Genomic DNA, 19,705 nt, shown 5'->3' with positions numbered 1-19,705 from the left:
AGTATTATTATAGGTTAAGAAAAATTCACAGCCAAAGAAATTTATTTTAAAATAGAAACATACATACATTAAGCTTTAAACAATCAAATTTTAAACAAAAGGGAAAAAGAGCCATTTGATCCCAGAGTCCATACAGAACAACTTTATATGTGTGTGAAATCCACATAAGGAGCACTTGGACAAGCTGACGTGGAAATCCATCATCCTCTCTACCCTTTGTGCTCAGGTGTCCAACTGGCTGCCATGGGACACTCATGCACTGAGAGTTACCCTTGGGTGACTGCCCGTTGGCACCATCACCAAGACCCACGTCCATGTAGGGTGTATGGTTAAGTGTTACGGTTCCTTCAAACACGAGAAGAGAGGGTGCTCGGGGATACTGAGATGCTCAGAGGGATTTGGCAACGCAGAATATGTGGTGTCTAGAACTCCCCAAAGCCCTCAGGAATACTCATGGCCCAACTGTGGTGCTGTGCAGCGCTGCCTGGGGGCCTGGGCCAAGATGCTCAGTCTGGGTGGGGCTTCCGCTTAGGCTGCTCTTCATAAGACTCCCCAAATTCATTGACCCTGCTTTTATCCACAGGGTAAAGCCTGCAATGGTAGGGATGGATGACTATTAGCAAGACAAGTCCTTACTGTCCTCGAGGGGAGGACATGGCTCCTCTGAACATCTGGGACTTTCAGAGGTTCTGGGGCTGCCTCCCATCTCATGTGCCACAGCCTGCAGGGTTGGGGAATGACAACACCCCTGCAGTAGGGTGGGACCTGTGGGAAGCTATCCAGGCAGTCACCTAAGCAGCAGCTCTAGATGCTTCTCTGGCTTTGAGCATTCTGTCCGCAGTGGTTAATGCTCCTCAGTCCTGAAACCTCCCACCCTTATAACACATAGCCCTGCTTCTGGGAGGACACCAAGGCAAAGAGGGATGCAGTGTCCACTGTCTGGAGTTCTCCTTGGTACCCCACAAACAACAATGCCACCGCCCACCAAAAGCCCCAGGGCTGGGTTTCTGCTTGGATACCTGGAACCACCTCAGGGGGACCCCGCAGGATCCCACAGAACAACCTTGCATCCAGTAGTTGAGTTCCCACAAGTTTACTTCTACTTTCAGGTGTGTCAGGAAACCAACTATGGATGTGATAACCTCGGAACCAGATATCATTCAGCACATGGATGTGATGCTGTGTTCCTACGACAACAGTTCTTCCAGACACACAAGTACACGGACAACAATCCTAGCCCAGGAACATCTGCAAGCAGCTGGAGTAGCTTTGGGAAGACAGGCTCATCCTGCACTGCATGGCGTGGGAAGCTAGAGGAAGGCACTGTCACAATATGGGGATGGGGGTAGGGTGGGGACAGAATAGCATGACCCCAGTTCCAGCTGTTGGAGGATGGAAGGGAGGTGGCAACACTTTATACAGAAGCCCTTTCCTCAACATGCACTCAAGTCTGGGATCAAAGGAGATGAGGTTTTAAGGCTTGTTCTAGAAGATCCCCAAACCCGGCCCTACCCCAGGCACAGCCCACAGGCAGGGGCTACATGTGCACAAAGGAAGGCCAGAGGGAAAAGGGAGGCTAGGCAAGCACTTGCAGTTTAGCATTATTCCCCGGAGGTTCCTCCTTGGCTGAGCAGTTGGTCTGAGGCCCTGGTGGCTACTAGCTGTTGCTGCCGAGTACAGTCTAGGCTCAAGTGAGGAGCCACTGACTTCCAAGCCAGGCAGCCTGAGAGAAGACCAGTACCCCAGCCCCAGCCCATGCTGAAGACCTGTGCTTGAGGATTATTTGCCAGACACTCAGAAGTGGCACAGGACAACTGCAGAACAATCCTGTACTGTGTTATCACAAGACACAGCTGGGACGTATTTTGGGTAACAGAGAAAAGCCACCACCTGCCAAACCTGCCCGCAACAACAGACAGATGCAGGGCTCTACGGCTGAGGAGGTACTGCATGTGCACACTCACCACCGCTGGTAAAGGTAGACCAGGAACACCACATCGTCTCTGAAACAGGCCAGCCGGTGGGACGTGGGCATGGTGATGATAAAGGCAAAGACATCATCAATGAAGGTGTTAAAAGCCTGCAAAGCCAGATGGAGCAGTGAACTACCGCAAAGGCTGGAGCCCCGCCTTTCATAACCCATGTCAGAGAGCTGCCCCTCAGCAGATGGTGGGAACTTTATCTGTGTGCCAAGAGCTAATGCAGAACTAGCAGAGCAGCACCAGCAGGACAGGGAGTTCCTAGGCCACACGATCAGCCCTCTAGGGAACTGAAGCTGCTTCTTATCAGCTCAGCCAACCTAAGCCTGTGTGAAGGGTCCCAGCACTGCTGGGAAGACAAGGGCTCTGGTCTCAAACACAGAGCCACAGGATATTTGCATTTTGACAATGTTGCCAAAAAGGAATGTGGCCTTCACTCAGAACTCTCCTTTACCATGACTATGAGAACCTTCATCCTCCAGAGTTCGTACTTCAGAATCTGAAAAGATGTTTTAGTAGACAGGGCCAAAAGTACTGTGTCTGTGTGTGTAGGTAACCCTACAAAGGGTCCTCCAGTTGCTCCTAAAACAGCCCTGGGGCTTACCTTGTAGGTAAAGGCCTTCCAGGGTAGGTGTGCCACTGACTTCATCTGAAACAAGAAAGACACCACAGGTCAGCCAGAGGCAACACAGAGAAGACAGCTATATTGCCTTAGCAGTGACACCATGTCCTTACCTTGTAATTGACAAAGAGCTGGGGCAACATGAAGAGGAAGCCAAAGGCATAGACACCTGTGGAAACAGAAAACATCCATGAAAAAGAACCAAACATGCATTTTGTCTGGGCTATGCACCCTGAGACACCCAGCTCCCAAAAGATCGCAGCTGGCCTTCTCATAGTGCAGCTTCCTGGATAATAAACTCTCCAAGAGTCAAGGACAAATCAGAAACACAGCAGCACACTTTTTACTGATTGTCCCAAGGATCAAGCAAGTGCTGGGCACCAAGGTCATCAAAGACACACTGGGGAAAGAGGCAGGGTTAAGTCTGGGACTCATACCTAGAAGCATGGCCATTCTGCCTACTGGGAGGCTGCCTGACCTTACTGCGCGGCTCACTGGCACAGCCCAACTCTTTTGCTCTGCCTGGAGTCACACACAGTACACAGAGGCCATGTGCTCTGAGCCACACACAGAGCAGTAGGCATTGCCCAGCCCCCCCAGGATGTTCACCAAGGGTAACTTGCCATACTCTGGGCCTGGTACTCTGAGAAATTTGATGGAGTGAGATGTCAGATGGGCTCTGAATGCTTGTGTTGCCGGTTTTTTCTGGTTTTCAGGGAAGGAAACAGACTATCTACTAGGGTAGATACTCAAGCTGGGGAGCAGACACTAGCCTCTCATCCTAGAAATCTGTCCCAAGTGATGGAGAGGAACAGGAAAAACATCAAAGAGGAGACACATGTACTCACCATTCACAAAGCTGTTGATGAGCCAGGAGTACCAACTGAAACAAAAGTAAAGGAGGTGTGACCTTCGGAGAGGCCAAGGACATGTGGCTGAATTTGACACCCAAGCACTCAGGGTAGCTGGGATGCCAAGGTAGCCTGCAGATAGTGCTCTGTGGAAGCAGGCTCCTGAGGGGAGAGACAACTCTCTATGGAAGCAGGCTCATGTGGGGAGGCCCCACTGTGAGTGGACAGATTTCACTCCCAGGACTTTGGTGAGATATGAACCCATGTACAGCATTCAATCCTGGGGTCCTATCTAACTAGGGCCATGCTGCCCAACCCAGAAACACAATGCCCACATCTCTCCACCCGACACAGGGTCCTGAGGCATCTCCTAGTCCTTTTGACTCTTCTTGTCAGGCTGAAACCAGTGAGCAGAGCAGCAAAGCATTCACTTCTTCCTACTTCAAATTCTGTCAGTCTCTTTATTCAACATCAGTGAAGTAGGCGGAAAGCGTGAACTTCCCAGATTAAAAGTCTGTATGCCTGTGTCTGCTGTGTGGTCCCTGCAGCCGTTATCGGGAGCTGAGATGCACAGGGCATGTCAGTGTTTCCTGTCCTCTTCACAACCCAGAGCCTCGCACTGACTTTCAGAGCAGAAGAGGTAGAGCCTGGCCTGCATCTAACAAGTGTCCCCAGCTCCTGGCAGCCCAAGGGGGAGGGGAGGCAGGTGCATATCCCCTGTGCTCAGAAACCAAGTTAGGGTTTTCAGAACTCTGCAGCACCCACCTCTTATACTTGATATTCAGAAGTGAGTAGACAGCGCCCCCGACACAGAGAGGGTACAGGAGGTAAGACAAGTACTTCATGGCCTGCAAGGGACAGAGGCAGCTTCCAGTTAAATACCCCAACCACCAAACATCTCAGCAGATGCGGCATCTAACTTATGACGACAAAAGCAAGCAAAAAAGGCAAGCAATAACGTTTCAGATAACAGCACAATTGTGTCTAGTGGCCATGGAATTCTGCCAAGACCCCAAAGCAAGAACCTGAAAGCACACCATGGGCAGCAATGACTGTGATGCATCACCCCGATGTATCCAACATGCTGCCTCCATCAGAGAGGCAAATTCAGCCAGGAGAAAGCAAGGAAGCCTCCAGGTCACAGACCCAGGCTGCAACTGCACCACAGGCCCTGTATTTACTTTGGTTTGAGATTTGTGTTCATCTCACTGAAATCTGAACTAAACACCAAAACCATCCTGCACTGAGACGTCCTGTTAAACACATGTCTCATTTCCTAGCAGCAATGGGAAGGTACTAGGGCCTCAATGCCAGAGGGCTTCCGAGCTGGCTGGTAGACATGGTCTCCTAAGCAGCAGGAGCTGTCCTGGTGACACACTGGAAACCAGTGGCCAGAGAGCTCGTGCCATCCCTGGGAACAGGGCACAGCTACATGTTTACACTAGGGACTGCTGTTCAGGCTGGTTCCATCACATTCCCAGGACAGGTTCCCCACATTACAGAAAGGGCCAGTACTGCATGGTGTCATGGAGTTCCCAACTGCTTACCTGGGCATCATACTTCTCAGTCTTCCGCTCAGACTCACTGTGGGTGCCAAACTGTTTTAAGATTAATATAATGTCAGCTGACATTAATATGCATACATAGGCATACATTAATATCAGCACAGCAAAACTGGGACTGTAGCAATTAACAGTGTAGGGCCCACTGTACTACCCTCAGTGCCAACACTGGCTGCACCCAGCCTCTGGCCTAGGCACGAGCCCTGTTCCATTATCACAAAGGCCCAGACCCTTTGCTTCTACTGAGATAGCCCCAGTCTCCTAATGAATCAGATGAAGAAAGAATTAGCAACTGATAAGAAAGATGACTCGAGCTCTATCAGTGAGGTGCACACCAAGACCTGCAAAGCCAGCCTGTGTGAAGAGCCTCCCATCCTGTGAGGCACCTGTGCACATGTGTCCCTGTGTACTGGAAAGCTCTGTACCAGGCATAGAGACACAGACAGGGCACAGTGCCTATAGAAGGCTCAGCACTAACTTGGAGGCAACTAAGAAATGACAGCCTGTGAGCCTGCTCAGGAAAAGTATGGGGAGTGTCATCACAGGTCTCACCTGAAACACAGGTCTCAGGCCCCTCCAGGATACTGTCATTTTCAATGCCTTCTTCACTTTCCAAAGCTGCAGGGAGAAAAGGAAATGTACACTTAGTTCTAAGATGCTGGGGAAGGAGCTAGACTGCGAAGGACAAGACTGGCACCCATCTGCCCTGGTCCCATTGGTCACTGTTTCTCTTCCCTCTACCGCTCATGGCCACTGTGGACTGGGAAGGCTCTGCACTGAACTCATGGCTGTCCACTAGGTGGAATGTGCAGTCACTGGTAAAACACAAGGAAACCACCTCTGAGAACTAGACCTCTGTGTCTGCCTGTGCTTGGTGCCTTCCCTCCAGACTGGGCTCCTATGGCTCCTTTTCACAAGCATCTTGCAGAAGTTCACTTGGCTGTTCATTCAAAATCTGTCAAACCAGGAGCTTCTCTGATGTCACATCATCTGTCTCAAAGAGCTTATCACTTGTTAACACAGGGTCTACAGTCCCAAGATGCTCCCACAGACAGCTGCCTTCCTGAGCCTGCTGTTCCCAGGCGTGTAGGTCCTCACAGAGCCTCCTGTTTACCCAGGACTCACCTCAATGGCGGCCCCAACACCTGCAGGGATCAGCACCAGCAGGCTTGTTTGTTCATCCAGCAGGAAGAGGAAGATGACCACGGTGCTGAAGCAACGCCAGAGCACTGCGGACATGAGCACACAAGGTGGTGAGGGCATGATGATCCATCCCTTGCACACGCCTCCAACCACCTGGGAACCCCCTCAGCTCTCCTAGCCTGCCATGCCAATTAAGGAAAGGCAGCTGGGCTGGAGGTGGAGCTTAGCAGTAGAGCCTGTACTTAAAGAACACACAGCGAGGCTGGAGAGATGGCTTAGAGGTTAAGAGCCCTGGCTGCTCTTCCGAAGGTCCTGAGTTCAATTCTCAGCAATCACATGGTGACTCACAACCATCTATGGTGCATGCGGGCATAGCACAATGTGCATAATAAATAAATAAATAAATATTTAGCTAGGTGTGGTGGTGCACGCCTTTAATCCCAGCACTCAGAAGGCAGAGGCAGGTGGATCACTGTGAGTTTGAAGCCAGCCTGGTCTACAAAGCAAGTCTAGGACAGCCAAGGCCACACAGAGAAACTTTGTCTCAAAAAACCAAAAAAAAAAAAAAAAACAAAAAACAACAAAAAAAAAAAAAAAAAAAAAAAAATAAGGGGGGGGGGTGCATAGACCCTGGGTTTTTTGCCCAGCACCAGGTGAGACAAGACAAAGGGATAGCAGACAATAATGCAACTCTTGGAAGCACTTTAATAAATTACCAGATGAAGCAGAGGTCAGAGGGCATGGTCTAAGCAGGTGCCAGGTCTGAGTGATGGTCAGAGACACAAATGAGCAGATACTGGGTTGGCTGCTCTGGCTGAGTGCTTGCTCACCCTACACTTTGCTGTTTTGTACCATTCTATGGTTTGTTTCTTTTATAAAGCTGTGCTTTTGTTCACAGGATAGACTCTGAAGACACAGTCTGGTCAAGGCCACAGGTACCAGATTCAGCAGGCTTTTTCTCCATAGGTGCCTGGTGGCACTGAAGGGCTTCCCTGGCAGCCTTGTGTTTTACACTCACTGTGGCTGACCTGACAGTCAAATCCAGTTTTTGCTGGAGCAGCCACTCCATTCTATCCCTTACACTTACCTCAAAACTTGGCACATTACAACTCGACCTACCAGCCACGGCTTCTTCTTTTATGCAACAAAACCATCATAGTGGATCTTACACAGTGAAATGATTCTGCAAAGTCAGGTCTCACTAATGAGGACACTGCTCCAGGTACTGGGGAGCTTATTATGAGAACTGACTCTACAGGCAGCAGCCAGACCCCTGAGGCTATGGACAAAACCCTGGGGCACCCTGTTTGAAGGCAGGAGTGAGATGCTAGAAAGAAGGTCCGGTGCTATATCAGAATCTAGGAGCAACCAAGCTGCCCAACAGGACCATGCACCTTGAACCTCCACAGGCTGGCCAACTTCACACTCTCACACAGAAGGCTGTGCCCTGTGGCCTGCAGCCCCAATGGGATTCTGAGATGCTCACTGGCTGTTCAGACTGCAGAGACAGGGCTTGGGGTTATGCTGCTTGACTTAAGAGATATCTCTACAGGCATGCACAAGTCCACAAGTGTTGATGAAGAGCAGGCAGGAGCTCTAGGCTTCTCAGTGAGCCTTGGGCCGGGTGGACTGTTCCTGGGCCCTACCTGCTTTGGTAGACATGCCAATCATGCTCTTCTTTTTCTTCCAGAAACTGATGTCATTTTTAAATGCCAGGAAATCAAAGAGAAGCTGTAAAGAACAGGCAAATCAGCAGCTTGCAATCTAGTTCCTTACATCACTTTCCCTGACCAGCCTCTGCAAGTACACTAGGCCCAGATCTCAGGTTCAGCAAGACATGCTCACTTCCTACTAAACCCACTCCCACACATGCTCCAAAGGCCAGGCTTTTGGAACTTGGGGAGAGACATTAGTGGGGAATTTCTCAAACAGACATCTTTGACCCAAATCCCAGGGTGTTAACCTTGGAGTGTGGCCAACCAGGTACCCCAACCTAGGTCTAACCCCATTACTTACAACATCCCAATTTCTCACTGTGATAGACAGTAGAGTTTACTTTGGGGTAACTGGTATCTGAAAGCTCCACTATACCTCATGCCTCCCTACCTTGCAGCTGTTCCCAGTACACTGTCAGAGAACTCTCTGGTACCTCTATGCTCTACATATGACACACACAGGGAACGGCTCACTTTCCTAGCGCAAGAGTCTACTAGGGGTGTTGGCATGTGGACAAGGAACAATAGGGGCCGGAGGCCATGCAGAACCCAGGAACTAGGTCAGCTGACCCAAGTCACATGTGCCAGTGCCTGAGGGGACACCTCAATGTCTGTCCTAGTCCCTGTGACAAGAACCCAGGGGATAGCTCACGTGAAAGGCTGCAACAAAGAAGGTCAACGCTAAGAGATATAAGTTGGTGTCTACAAAAATTCCCTTCACTTCATCTGCGTCTTTTTCTGAAAACCCTGCAAGGAAAACACATTATAATTCAAGAAGAGCCATTTCAGTCTCAACCAATGTCACAAATACTCTTCCAAAGGTAGAAAATTTACATCTTGTCTGGAGCAAAAGTCAACAGATGTTGTAGTATTTAAAATATTGTGTTCTGAGTAAAGCCAATTTTCAGCTAACTTCTAAGGTCACATTCTAAGGGATAAAAAGAGCTGAACATTGCAAGCTTCTTGACCACAAGGCCAAAAATGACTGCTAGCAGGAAGTATAGCAGTATGGGTCTGTGTCAACTATTGGACAAATAGCCACAGCATGGTTTGGATTCAAACACCCCATCCCACCTTGGCCCAGGGCCCAGGGCCACCCACCAAACTGCTGCAGGGAGTACACAGCATCCTGCATGTGGATCCAGAAGCGCAGCCGCCCTAGTGAGATCTTGTCGTAGGACACAGTGAGTGGCAGCTCAGTGGTAGAGCGGTTTATCATCTGTCACCAAGAAACGCATAGGTGAGGGAGGGCCATAAAACACGGCCAGGACTCAGTACAACCTTGGGGACAGCTGTAGTCATGCACCATATCCCAGCAGATGTTGATACCCTGAGATCCCCGCACAACCTTGTGCGGGTCCATGCCAACCCAGGGGGCCTTACATAGGCCCTTTCACATTCAGACTGAGCCTTTCCCACAAGGACTCTACTGAACCACCCACTGACAGCTCTGAGCACCCATTTCCTACTCACCAGCTCAATGCTATGAATTACTTCTAACTATACCTGCTATAAGCTCATGCTTTAAGTAGCACCCTGTTCCACGTGTATCCAGCATTTTCCCAAGCTGCACAAGCCCTGACAACTAGGAGACAGGCTCACAACTAGCACTGGCTAGAAACTAGCCAGCTTACTAGCTAAGCCAAGGGAAGGTACCGGTGCCTGGCTGAGGTGCCATGGCCCTGTCCTAAAAGAGTGGGAGACTGTACACAAGAAGGTGTGTGTGCTCTCAGGTGAACCATGGAGGAACAGCATTTGAACCTGCACCCTATAGCAGGTGAACTGTGGCCATGTTGATGGTGCAGGACATGTGCACTAGTCATGAGCTGGAACACGCCATCTAATCTTCCTGCCCTGCCTGACCTCCAGCCATTAACACTGCCGGTGTCAAAAGGTTACACACAATGAAGCTGGCAACCAAACTGTGTCAGGGCTAAGCAGCTCTACAGTCAGACCTCCTTATTAGAGACTGTCCTGCCCCTAACCCACAGGTCATCTAGGTGCCGATGACACCTGAGGAAAGAAGACAACCCTGTATTACGGACTGTGGTAGCCTGGCATCCTGAACCACAGCCAGAATCAGAGCCCGGGAAGGGGCGGGGGTGGGGGCTATGCTAAGTTCCCTGCTCAAGAGATCTAGGCTGGCTGTTAGGGAGCACTCACAAACACCGGTAAGAGGCACACAGGTGCTCATCTGTGACCCCAGTCAAAGCTCTCCTTTTTGTACCAAAGTACTTCCACTGCTAGAAAACACTGACACAGCTCCTGGCAGCACCTATTAGGATGAACATGGGGTGACTTGATGCAGTACTAACCGCCGTCACTCTTCTTACAGTGCAAGGTCAAATTCAGCCAGATTCTTCTCCTCTCAAAACACCCCTACTCTCTCTGGAAAAACAGCTCTTTACTGCCTATAACAAGGACAGCAGAAGAGCCACCTCCATAGGACCTTGGCACTGCCAATGGCTATCCTAAGAGTTGTGGCACCCTCCTAGGCTTGTTCAAATGTGAATCTCTGGTCCCATAGCAAGACTGTCCCTAAGGATAAGGTGTACACGAAACTCTGATGCATCAAAGGCCTTACATACCAGGAGCAGCACTCAGGCCTTTTTGGTGGAGCTCTGTAGGACCACCACCTAAGAGGCAACACTCCCCACTCTGAGGGAAGCTCTGTGCTGTGTCCAGAGAAAGGCAAGGAGAGCATGGCTCACCATCAGGTCTTTCACCCGGTTGCTCAGCTGGTCGATGAACAGGATGGGGAGGTAGTGCACTGTCTTCCCAAGTTGAATCCTGGGGGTGTGAGGCACAATAGCCTAACGTCAGTGTCAGTGACCCCTTGGGTCACTAAAGATGTTGAGAAACTAGGAGCATCCCACCCACCCTCACTATTGGCTACTGGAATCTCAGAGGGACCTTCCAAATATACGCAGGAGGTGGTAACATCACATGACAAGTTGCCCTCTAAGTGGGTAGTGGGCACTAGCTAGGAAACAACCCCTAGGAGGGGTCTATCCATACACCGCAGCAGGCTGCCCGAGGAAGGCTGGGTCAGAGCTGGCCCTTCCTTATCAAGTGTTCAGAGTCTGGAACATGTACACTAATCAGATTTTATAAGAAAGTTTAGGGTTGAGGATTAAACTCAGTGGTAGAGTTCTTACTTAACATGGACAATGTCCTGATTTGATTCCCTAGCACCACAAACACACAAAGATTTAAACCTTACAAAAGAAAATATGGAACCTTTGACAATACCACGGAAATTATCTGTTGTGAATAGAAGTGACTCTGAGCCAGCAACTTTCAAAGCCCCACGACACCATGATGGCACAGTGACGATGGCAACACTGGGCTTCCTAGACACGATCACAGGCACACTTAACTAAGGGGGGCAAGCAATATTTAGGTCATGAATATTCAGAGATGAAATCTTTAAGTGAGTTCAGCTACAAATCCCACATTTCATAGCCCAGGTACATGTGGACAGGGCAAAGCCACAGGGTGCATAGCAGTCACAGATAACCTATAACCTATGCTTTCTGTTTCAGCCCAGTGGGACACTGTGATCATCATAACCTCCAGGTGGTAAGCAAGGAGGTGGATGGGGATTGCACAGGCATGGCATCCTCTACTTGAGGCCACCCACTACTGATGCCTGCTCTGTCGTCAGTTCCACGAGCAGCTTCCCTCCCTGGGTTCCACTTGAGACTTACATCTTCATGTACCGATGCACATCTGCAGGCAGGGAGGAACCATCAAAGACAAAGTCATCCACCATCACATTTAGTGTCAGCCTGGGTCGCCAGTGAGAGACAGGTTCGTCCAGGGCATTCAATGGCTTCTTCTCTGCTTCTATCTGTTGCTGTAAAGGACGGAAATGGAGGCCATGCTACTGGGACCAGCCTGGGGCAACAGGCTGGTCAGGGCCTCCATCTGAGAACTCACTGGCTCCCTGAACTGGTACAAGTAGGAAAGGAGGCCCAGTTGAGGGGTTCTAGTGATCTTAGGCTGCCAGTCCCAGACCACATCCTCCCTCCTCCCAACTAGTTCTGAGATCTTGAGGAGCAGTGCTGAGGGATCAGGGTCTGGGGAACTAACACAGCAGGCCTGCATCCCTGTGGGCTGGGGAAAGACCATCAAGAGACATCACTATACCAGATACAAACGACCAAAGAGTGGTCTTGAGAGGAGATGCATAGGACCAGGCACCAATTCTACACAAACTTAACGCAGGGAGAAACCTCTGGGCAAATCAACTTTATCTCAAATCCAGATGACTCGCTCAGGAGGCAGCACCGCCCCATTTCCTCCTGAACAACAGCTCTCACACAGCACTCCACATCCCAGGCAAGAGTAGCAACAGCCTGCATTTAATGGCTCCTACCCATCACACAACACACATAATACCATCATGGAGCTCCTCCCCGATGGAGACACAGCAGGGACAGCAGACAGGAAGAGGATTTTAAAGCTTGCTCCTAACCCCTAGACTACGGTTACTTTCTGCAAAGTTGCCATCACTCTTGTTTGTGATTTGTCTTACCTTATACTCAATACAGAACCAAGCATTGACTATTTGTCGCCCCCCCCCCCCCCAAGACAAGGTCTCTCTGTGTAGCCTTGACTGTTCTGGACTCGCTTTGAAGACCGGACTGGCCTCAAACTCACAGCGATTTGCCTGCCTCTGCCTCCCGAATGCTGGGATTAAAGGCGTACGCCAACACGCCCGGCTGACTATTTCTTGTTTTATGCCACGAGTCCATGAATGATTCCCTTGCTCCCAACAGTCTTAGTGTGTGGTTCAGACTGGTCTGGAACATAGGGCGACCCTCCTATCCTAGTTTCAAGTACTACACATCAGGAGTGAGCCATCTTCTTGGTTGAATAATACTTTTGTCAGTAAATTTTCCTTCACATACAGTTTTCTACAGGTGAACAAAATACAGTACCTATACTCTTCTTACAATTTTGAATTACAAGCATAAGAAGAAATGCCCAGTCATGCAGCGCGCGCGCGCGCGCGCGCGCGCGTGTGTGTATGTGTGTGTATGTGCCTGTACATACGTGGTGACTCTTACTTGAAAGTGCAGGTGAGCTCTGAAGAGTAACTGACCTACCAGGAAGACATACACACTCACCCGAAGATGCGGGAGGTGTGGAGCCATGGAAGGAGTCTGCTAGACCTTATCACTAACCCGATGCAGTTTATCCACACATCTATGGCATATTATGTGAAAGCCAGCCGTGTTCAAATTCCTTTAAGCTGCCATTGAATGACATGCACACAAACTCTGAACAAGAGGCGCAAACTTGCTCTGGTGTTGTGCTAAGCCCCTTACCTGCGTAGCAGACTCCCCAGTGAGCAGGTTAACTTCTTCTGGTTTGGGGATCATGTAGGTAGTCAGAGGACTGACCAGGTGAACCTGCTTCCCATCATGCCAGGGCAGAATCCCAGCATGATGTAGGAAAATATATGCATACAGCGTCCCATTGTTTCTTGTTTTCTTTGGTACAGAAACATTAACTGTCCTGAAACAGAACAGTCATTTTAAACATGTACACGTTAAGTTCCATGTTTATTATGTAGCCCACAGAGCCCTCAAACTCAAGTTGCCCAGCTCCCACTTTCTAAGTAGCTGGGATTAAGGGTATGCACCACCATTCTGGCTGACATGACAGCTGTCGTTTTAGATTTACACAATCTAATTTTAGGTCAGAACTACTAAAACTGAAACCTGCCTGCCTGTGACTTTACTGTCCTCAGAACATAACTGTGTCTCAAGCACTATAAAAAGTACAGCACTTCCTGCCTCCGTTTCATGAGCCTCAGAAGGGACTAGAACTGGCTTTAAAAGCCACGGTGGGAACTGCTACAAGGAGCAGCACACAGGACATGACTCCTCTAAAGTTCCTAAAAGGAAGTGTCTCTACCAGGGAACGGAGAGGAAGTCAGAGGTCATAGGTGCAGACTCTGACAGTGCTCCGCTGTGGTGTTCCTGGCAGGTGCACACTGAAGTGGGTGCAGGAGGGGCTGTTCCAGGAGCAGCACTAACGCTTTTCCAGCTTCCTCCAGGTTCTGAAGTGAATGCTTCACTGTCGCCCTGGACAACTGGCCCAGGTCTCATGAACGGGAGGCAAGGTTTACCTCTCTACAAGCAGTCAATAGTGACAGCACTTCCCACCCCCAGTTCAAGAGGGTGGGAGCAGGTGGTCAGTCACTGCCCTCAGGCCACAGGCTGACAGGCCTGGGCACTGATGCCCAGGGTGGGAGCTGAAGACTGGTTGAGTAGTGAGTCTGATGCCTGATGGGCAGTATAGGACCTTCACTTAATGAGCAAGCCATTTTAAAAATTTTCATTTGAACTTTTACAAGTTAGAATCATGTCAAATGCTAAATCATGCTAATTCTTCAAAGTTCCTATACAGCGTTGAGCACGGATGCTCTATTTTAATATCAAAGGCCGCTCAATTATGGCTTTCAGCACAAGCTTCCCACCATCCCACTTTCCCTCTTACAAGGAGCAGGTGAGCTACTTCTACTAGGTAGATTGATGTACCTACCACTCCTTGGGAGGCTACCTGGGCTGTGGTGTACCATGGGGCCATCAGACAGCAAGAAGAGCTACTTTCTAAAGTGACAAAGTCCTCAGCTCTTACTTCCAGCTCGACTACGGCTTACACACACCCCCAGACAGGAGCACTTCTTCTAGGATGCCCTCACCCTGTACACATTCCTATCAGTGGCCATCTGTCCCCACAGCCACACCTTTCAAATTTGGACTCCACATCAAAGTCTTCTACGTTCAGGACCAGGTCCACATTGTTCTCTGCACCAAGGCTGGACCGTGTGGTGGTGTAAACACTCAGCTGGAAAAGAAGGAGCAAGAACGTAAAGCCAAAAGGTTCTGACAGAAAACATGCCACTACTGGGAGAAGGCAGGCAACTTGAGGGCTACCTCCCGGGGGTGGGGGGGGGGGCGGGCGGTGAGCTTGTGCTTGAACAAAATGGCTTTTGTGTGACAGTGCTGTAAAGAAAGAACCTAAGTGTGGAGCTGACCTGTTGTGAATTCCCAGTAGAACCAGGAAGTGACACACAGGTGATGGGAGGGCAGAGCCAGCAGCCTGATGCAAAAATGGCTGGAGACTTCCCCCGGTAGCTTCCACTGGGGTCCCACATGTAGGGGAACTCGACCTCAGTTATAAACGGGGCAGAGCAGGGCACCAAGGGGGTAACAAGAGGGCAGCAGAGAACAGCGACGTTCCAACTCCAGCTCTCAGAGCCGCTTAACCAGACCACTGGACAGTGACATCTGTGGTTTTGGTGGAGGGGGTGGGGACACTTGGAGCCAGCATCCCGTCCCTGACCAGTGCCAATCGAGGCGGTAGCATCTGGTCGGGAGGCGCCCCCTTAGGGCTCCCTCCCTCTCCTCCCCACCCCCACGCTCACCTGCAGCTTGGGCCGCCGGGCCAGGTAGGGCTGGATGCAGTTGGAGTCGCCCGAGCACGGACGGGTGTAGACGATACCGTACATGACCCAGCAGGTGTGCACCACGTACACCACGAACACGCCCACCACCAAGCTGGTGAAGGAACTGCGGCCGCTCCACATGGCGCTGCCGCCTGCGGGCCGAGCGTCGCTGCCGCCCGCCGCTCACGGGAGAGCCGTAGCGCGCCGCCGCCTCCGCCGCGGGGAAACCAACGCGCCTCGCGCGGGCCGCCGGCCGCCCCGCATGCTCCCGCCGCCCACACCCGGCGCCGCGGGATTCGCCGGATTTGCCGGCCACCGCTTCCGGGACCCGAGCCACCGGCGGAAGTGGACGTGCGCGGCCCACTGGAAGCCCGACGCTCGGCCAAGCCTACGCGTCAGCACGCCGGGCGCGCCCGTGACGTCAGCCCCTCGCGCCGAGCTCCCAGCGTGCCCCGGGGAGACTAGACGGGCCCTCGGGTGGGACGGAGAGGGCCCTCCGGAAACTCAAACACCTGATATCTTGGGTGCGGGCTCACCGTTTTGATAACGTGCAATTCGAGATGGCCAGAAAAGGTCAAAAGGCCTTTACACAGGTCAATTGCCCCCTTTGCCAGGAAAAAAAAAATGAGTTCCTTTAGGTGATATAAACGTGGGTCCCGCCTAACCTCTGCGATAGGTAGGTTCTGTCTCAAGCTGACCTATGTTTTCCCGACCTGCACATCCACCACACACCCAGATAAAACCGACTGGGCTTAATTTTAACCTTTTAATACTTCTTGGTTTACAGTATACACAATTTGTAAAGTGGCGAGTGCCTTGACAGAGCCCAGGACAGTGGCCAGCTGAGATTGAGAAGGAAGTAAAACTATTCCTCCTGTTCCGGGAAGCTTGTTGTCGGTTGGCACTTTTCTGTAGGTAGTGGTTGCTTACTCTAGGGTGGGCTCACAAACCCAATTTTGTCTGAAGAGTTGGAACTCGTTGTACCCGTAGCCATGCTTGGTTATGGGACTCTGCTGTTTCTCACATGTATAGCCGGAAGCATGGTTAATCATTCTGTAAACGTGGTGCCATTAAACTGAAGGTTTCAGAGATGGAAGCAGAAGAATCCTGCAGACTAGCTTTCTCCCCATGACCTGCTCAGCCCATCTGCCTATAGCACTCAAGACCAACAGGCCAGGGGTGGCACTGCCACAGTAATCATCAATCAAGAAAATGCACTACAGACTTTCTCACAGGCCAGTCTGTTGGCGACATTTTCTCACGGAGGTTCCTTCTTTCCCAAAGACTCTTAACTTGTGACAGGCTGACATGAACCCTGCCAGCACAGGGCTTGGAAGGATTCCCAGGGAGACTGGCTTTATCTGAACAGACGAGAGCAGGATTTGTGGCTGCTGTGGAAGACGGCAGGGGTGGTGCTTGGTCACAAGAGCCCTACGGGGCTGGAGCAGGGCTGGAGCAGAGAAGCATTGGATACACCTGAGACTCCCTGCCCCTTACTACTTGTCAGATGAGTCTTCTTTTCAGGGTCACTTAATCTTCTATTTTTGTCAGCCTTGCAGTAATATTTGAGTCCTATGCTCAGGCCTTCCTTCTGGGTGATCTCACTGATCACGTCAAGATCTTTGCAAAACTGTCTTACCCACAGGTTACTCTTTCTATTCTAGCCAGCCTGTGGGTGAACTTACAGTCTGCAGTAGACTGGTAGGGTGAAGCTCTTGAGATCTACAGGGGCCAGGATGCAGAGAGACTTCAGAAATGGGATTCAGAACCCAGGAGCTCCGGGAATTCCCACCATTCTTCAGATGCCTAATTTTTTTGGTCAGGTTTCAGACCCATTTCTAAAAGGCTTTTTATTGATTCTTTGTGAGTTTCATATCATGCACTCTGGTCCCACTTATTTCCCTCCCCCCCCCTTGCTCTTGCATCTTCCTCCTAAATAAAACACACAAACACACACACACACACACACACACACACACACACACACACACAGAGAGAGAGCTAAGGCATAGGAAAACGTTTCATCATGGAAGCTGCAGTGTGTCACTATGTCCCACAGCACACCCCCTGCCCACACATCTTCACTTGCAAATGTTTGTTGCAATGAGTCAGTGGTCTGGTTCGAGGTCTCTGGCTTCTGTGACACCATCAATATTGGATCATCACCAGGCCTTGTTGCCAGGTGTCGTGGTGACCCTGAAGGAGAGATAAACCTATTTCTGCTTTGATCCCAAGTGTGGGATGGAGAAGAAGGCAAGATGTTTACCACTTAGATGTGCGAAAGCGGAATGTTTTCCCACTTAGAAGTCGAACTACTTCGTGGGGGAGCTTGGTGAAAAAAATATCACCGAAGAGACTGAGAAGATATATCTATATCTATTTAATCTATATCTATCTATCTATGCCCAAAACAGGAGAGGAGGCTTTGGTTGGGACTTGGTTTTTGGCTGTTCTTCCCTGCACTTCAAGAGGCTCCTAAAGAGAACTGCCCCAGGGAAAGCTTCAAGGCTTTGGACTCCAGCTGAGGCTTGAGGTTCTAGCTGCTGCTCCCGGTTCCAGCAGCAACTTTGGTGGAACTGCTGGTCTGCTGAAATCCTGCTGACTACGCCAGGGACTGATGTCGCTAAGGTGTCGTTGTAGTGTTCTTTAATATCCTTTATCCTTTTCTGATAGTTTGGGTTAGTCGGGTTGTTAGGGAGGTAGGCTCCTTTAATAAGTTCATAATAAAATATAATTGGTAAGAAAATTGAGCCTTCAAGACTCTGGCCCTTTCACGTGTCCCAAACATATGCACATAGATTTGGGGGTAGACCAACTCAGAGACCTGGATCTAGGCCTGGGTGGTAGCTGAGCTCCCCGCTCTCCCGTTTCTGCACCCCCAGGGTGAGTTCTCCAGCGTTGCTCCAGCTAGGCCACCCAGTGCTGCTATCTCCAGGAGGCAGGGTTAGCTCTCCTGCTCTCACGCCCTCTGGGCTGGCTCAACCCACACCCATGCCCCCAGAGCCATTTCCACTGTGCTGCCCAGTTGAGGTACAGGGCCTGCTTTCCCAGGTGCCGCAGCCAGTAAGGGGGCAGGGTTAGCTCTTCTGCTCTCATGCCCTACTGCAGATGGCAAAGAGGGTGAGGGGGAAGGCATCAGCCCTTCACCCACACCAACCACCTCACAGCAGAGAGTGGCAAGGCCAATTCTCTTTCTCTCTCTCTCTCTCTCTCTCTCTCTCTCTCTCTCTCTCTCTCACACACACACACACACACACACACACACACACACACACACCCTTGAGGCTGGCTCACCTGCATCTCCTCAACCAGGATCAGAACTATTGTGCTGCCTAGGCCAGGTTCAGGGTTAGCTCTCCTGAGTGTTGTAGCCTAAGAGGGACAGGGCCAGCTCACCTGCTCTCATGACCTTTGGGCCAACTCTTCTGACTGCTGCAGGTGGCGAGGGGCAAGACATATGCTCGTGGGGAGCATCACCCCTACACCCACACTAACTCACAGCAGAGAAGTGATGGGACCAGCTCTCCTTGGCTCTTGCCCTCTTGCCTCACCCGTAGCCTCTTGACCAGAGCCAGCTCTTCTGTGCAGGACCAGGCCAATTTTTATAGCTGAAATGGGCTTGGTATCACCTTGGTCACTCTTCATTTCTGCCGTCAACCAGGCTGGATTGAAGAGTGGAGTGTTTGCCATTTGGGGAGGGGTCTCATTAAGTAAGAGCCTATATGTACATCTGCACAGACTTTTCTGAGAGATTTGCTGTTGTGGATACAGCTGTATGCTCTTGGGGCCTGGAGTAGTGTTTTCACAACCTCCTGCCCTGGTTGGGTCCCACATAAAAAGGAGACTCCAGGATCAATCCCCTTGCCATGCTGACTGCTGAAGCCTGGCTTCTGAGCTGGGCTAGCATGTGACAGCATTCAAGGTTGGCACCCTTTGTCAATCACTGGCTATTGTGTTTCTAATTGAACATTGATGGGAGGAAGAACCAGGGATTGCGAACATAGAGAGAGATGCAGCCAAAGAGGAGAGGAGAAGGCTGCAGGTTGGGACCACACAGGTGGTGACTGGGAGAGGATCAGTGTGCAGGCTTGGAGACACCTAGGGATTCATCCCATGGAACTGATACCAGAAGGTTTACTCTTGTTTCCCTTTAACCTTTGCCCCCTCCTGTATAGGATAGTTGGGTTGTATAATAAAGTCTGGAGCTGGCCCCAGGGTCATGAGAGCAGGTAAGCTGGTCCTGTCTCTCTTAGGCTACAACACTTAGGAGAGCTAACCCTGAACCTGGCCTGGGCAGCACAATAGTTCTGATCCTGGTTGAGGGGTGCAGGTGAGCCAGCCCCAAGGGTTCCAGCAGAGCCCCTTGAA

The 19,705-nt window shown here is 50.7% G+C and overlaps 1 protein-coding gene across 1 annotated transcript; it reads right to left on the bottom strand.

Moving 5' to 3' along the window:
- Clptm1l (CLPTM1 like) lies at window positions 1-15,555 on the bottom strand. Its single transcript, XM_051151075.1, has 17 exons — window positions 15,317-15,555; window positions 14,636-14,736; window positions 13,209-13,398; window positions 11,583-11,731; window positions 10,584-10,662; window positions 8,974-9,091; window positions 8,525-8,619; window positions 7,804-7,888; window positions 6,140-6,243; window positions 5,567-5,632; window positions 5,000-5,050; window positions 4,218-4,300; window positions 3,450-3,484; window positions 2,715-2,770; window positions 2,584-2,628; window positions 1,965-2,080; window positions 1-591 (listed from the first exon to the last, which is right to left on the bottom strand). Exons 1-17 carry the CDS (start codon window positions 15,476-15,478, stop codon window positions 507-509), a joined length of 1,620 nt encoding a protein of 539 aa, XP_051007032.1. The 5' UTR covers window positions 15,479-15,555; the 3' UTR covers window positions 1-506.
- Between the last annotated feature and the right edge of the window lie 4,150 nt (window positions 15,556-19,705).

This window comes from Acomys russatus, chromosome 9, assembly GCF_903995435.1.
Source record: "Acomys russatus chromosome 9, mAcoRus1.1, whole genome shotgun sequence".
In the NCBI taxonomy this organism is placed as follows: Eukaryota; Metazoa; Chordata; class Mammalia; order Rodentia; family Muridae; genus Acomys; species Acomys russatus.
The sequence above is the reverse complement of the archived record's forward strand: the minus strand, read 5'-3'. Positions and strand labels throughout refer to the sequence as shown.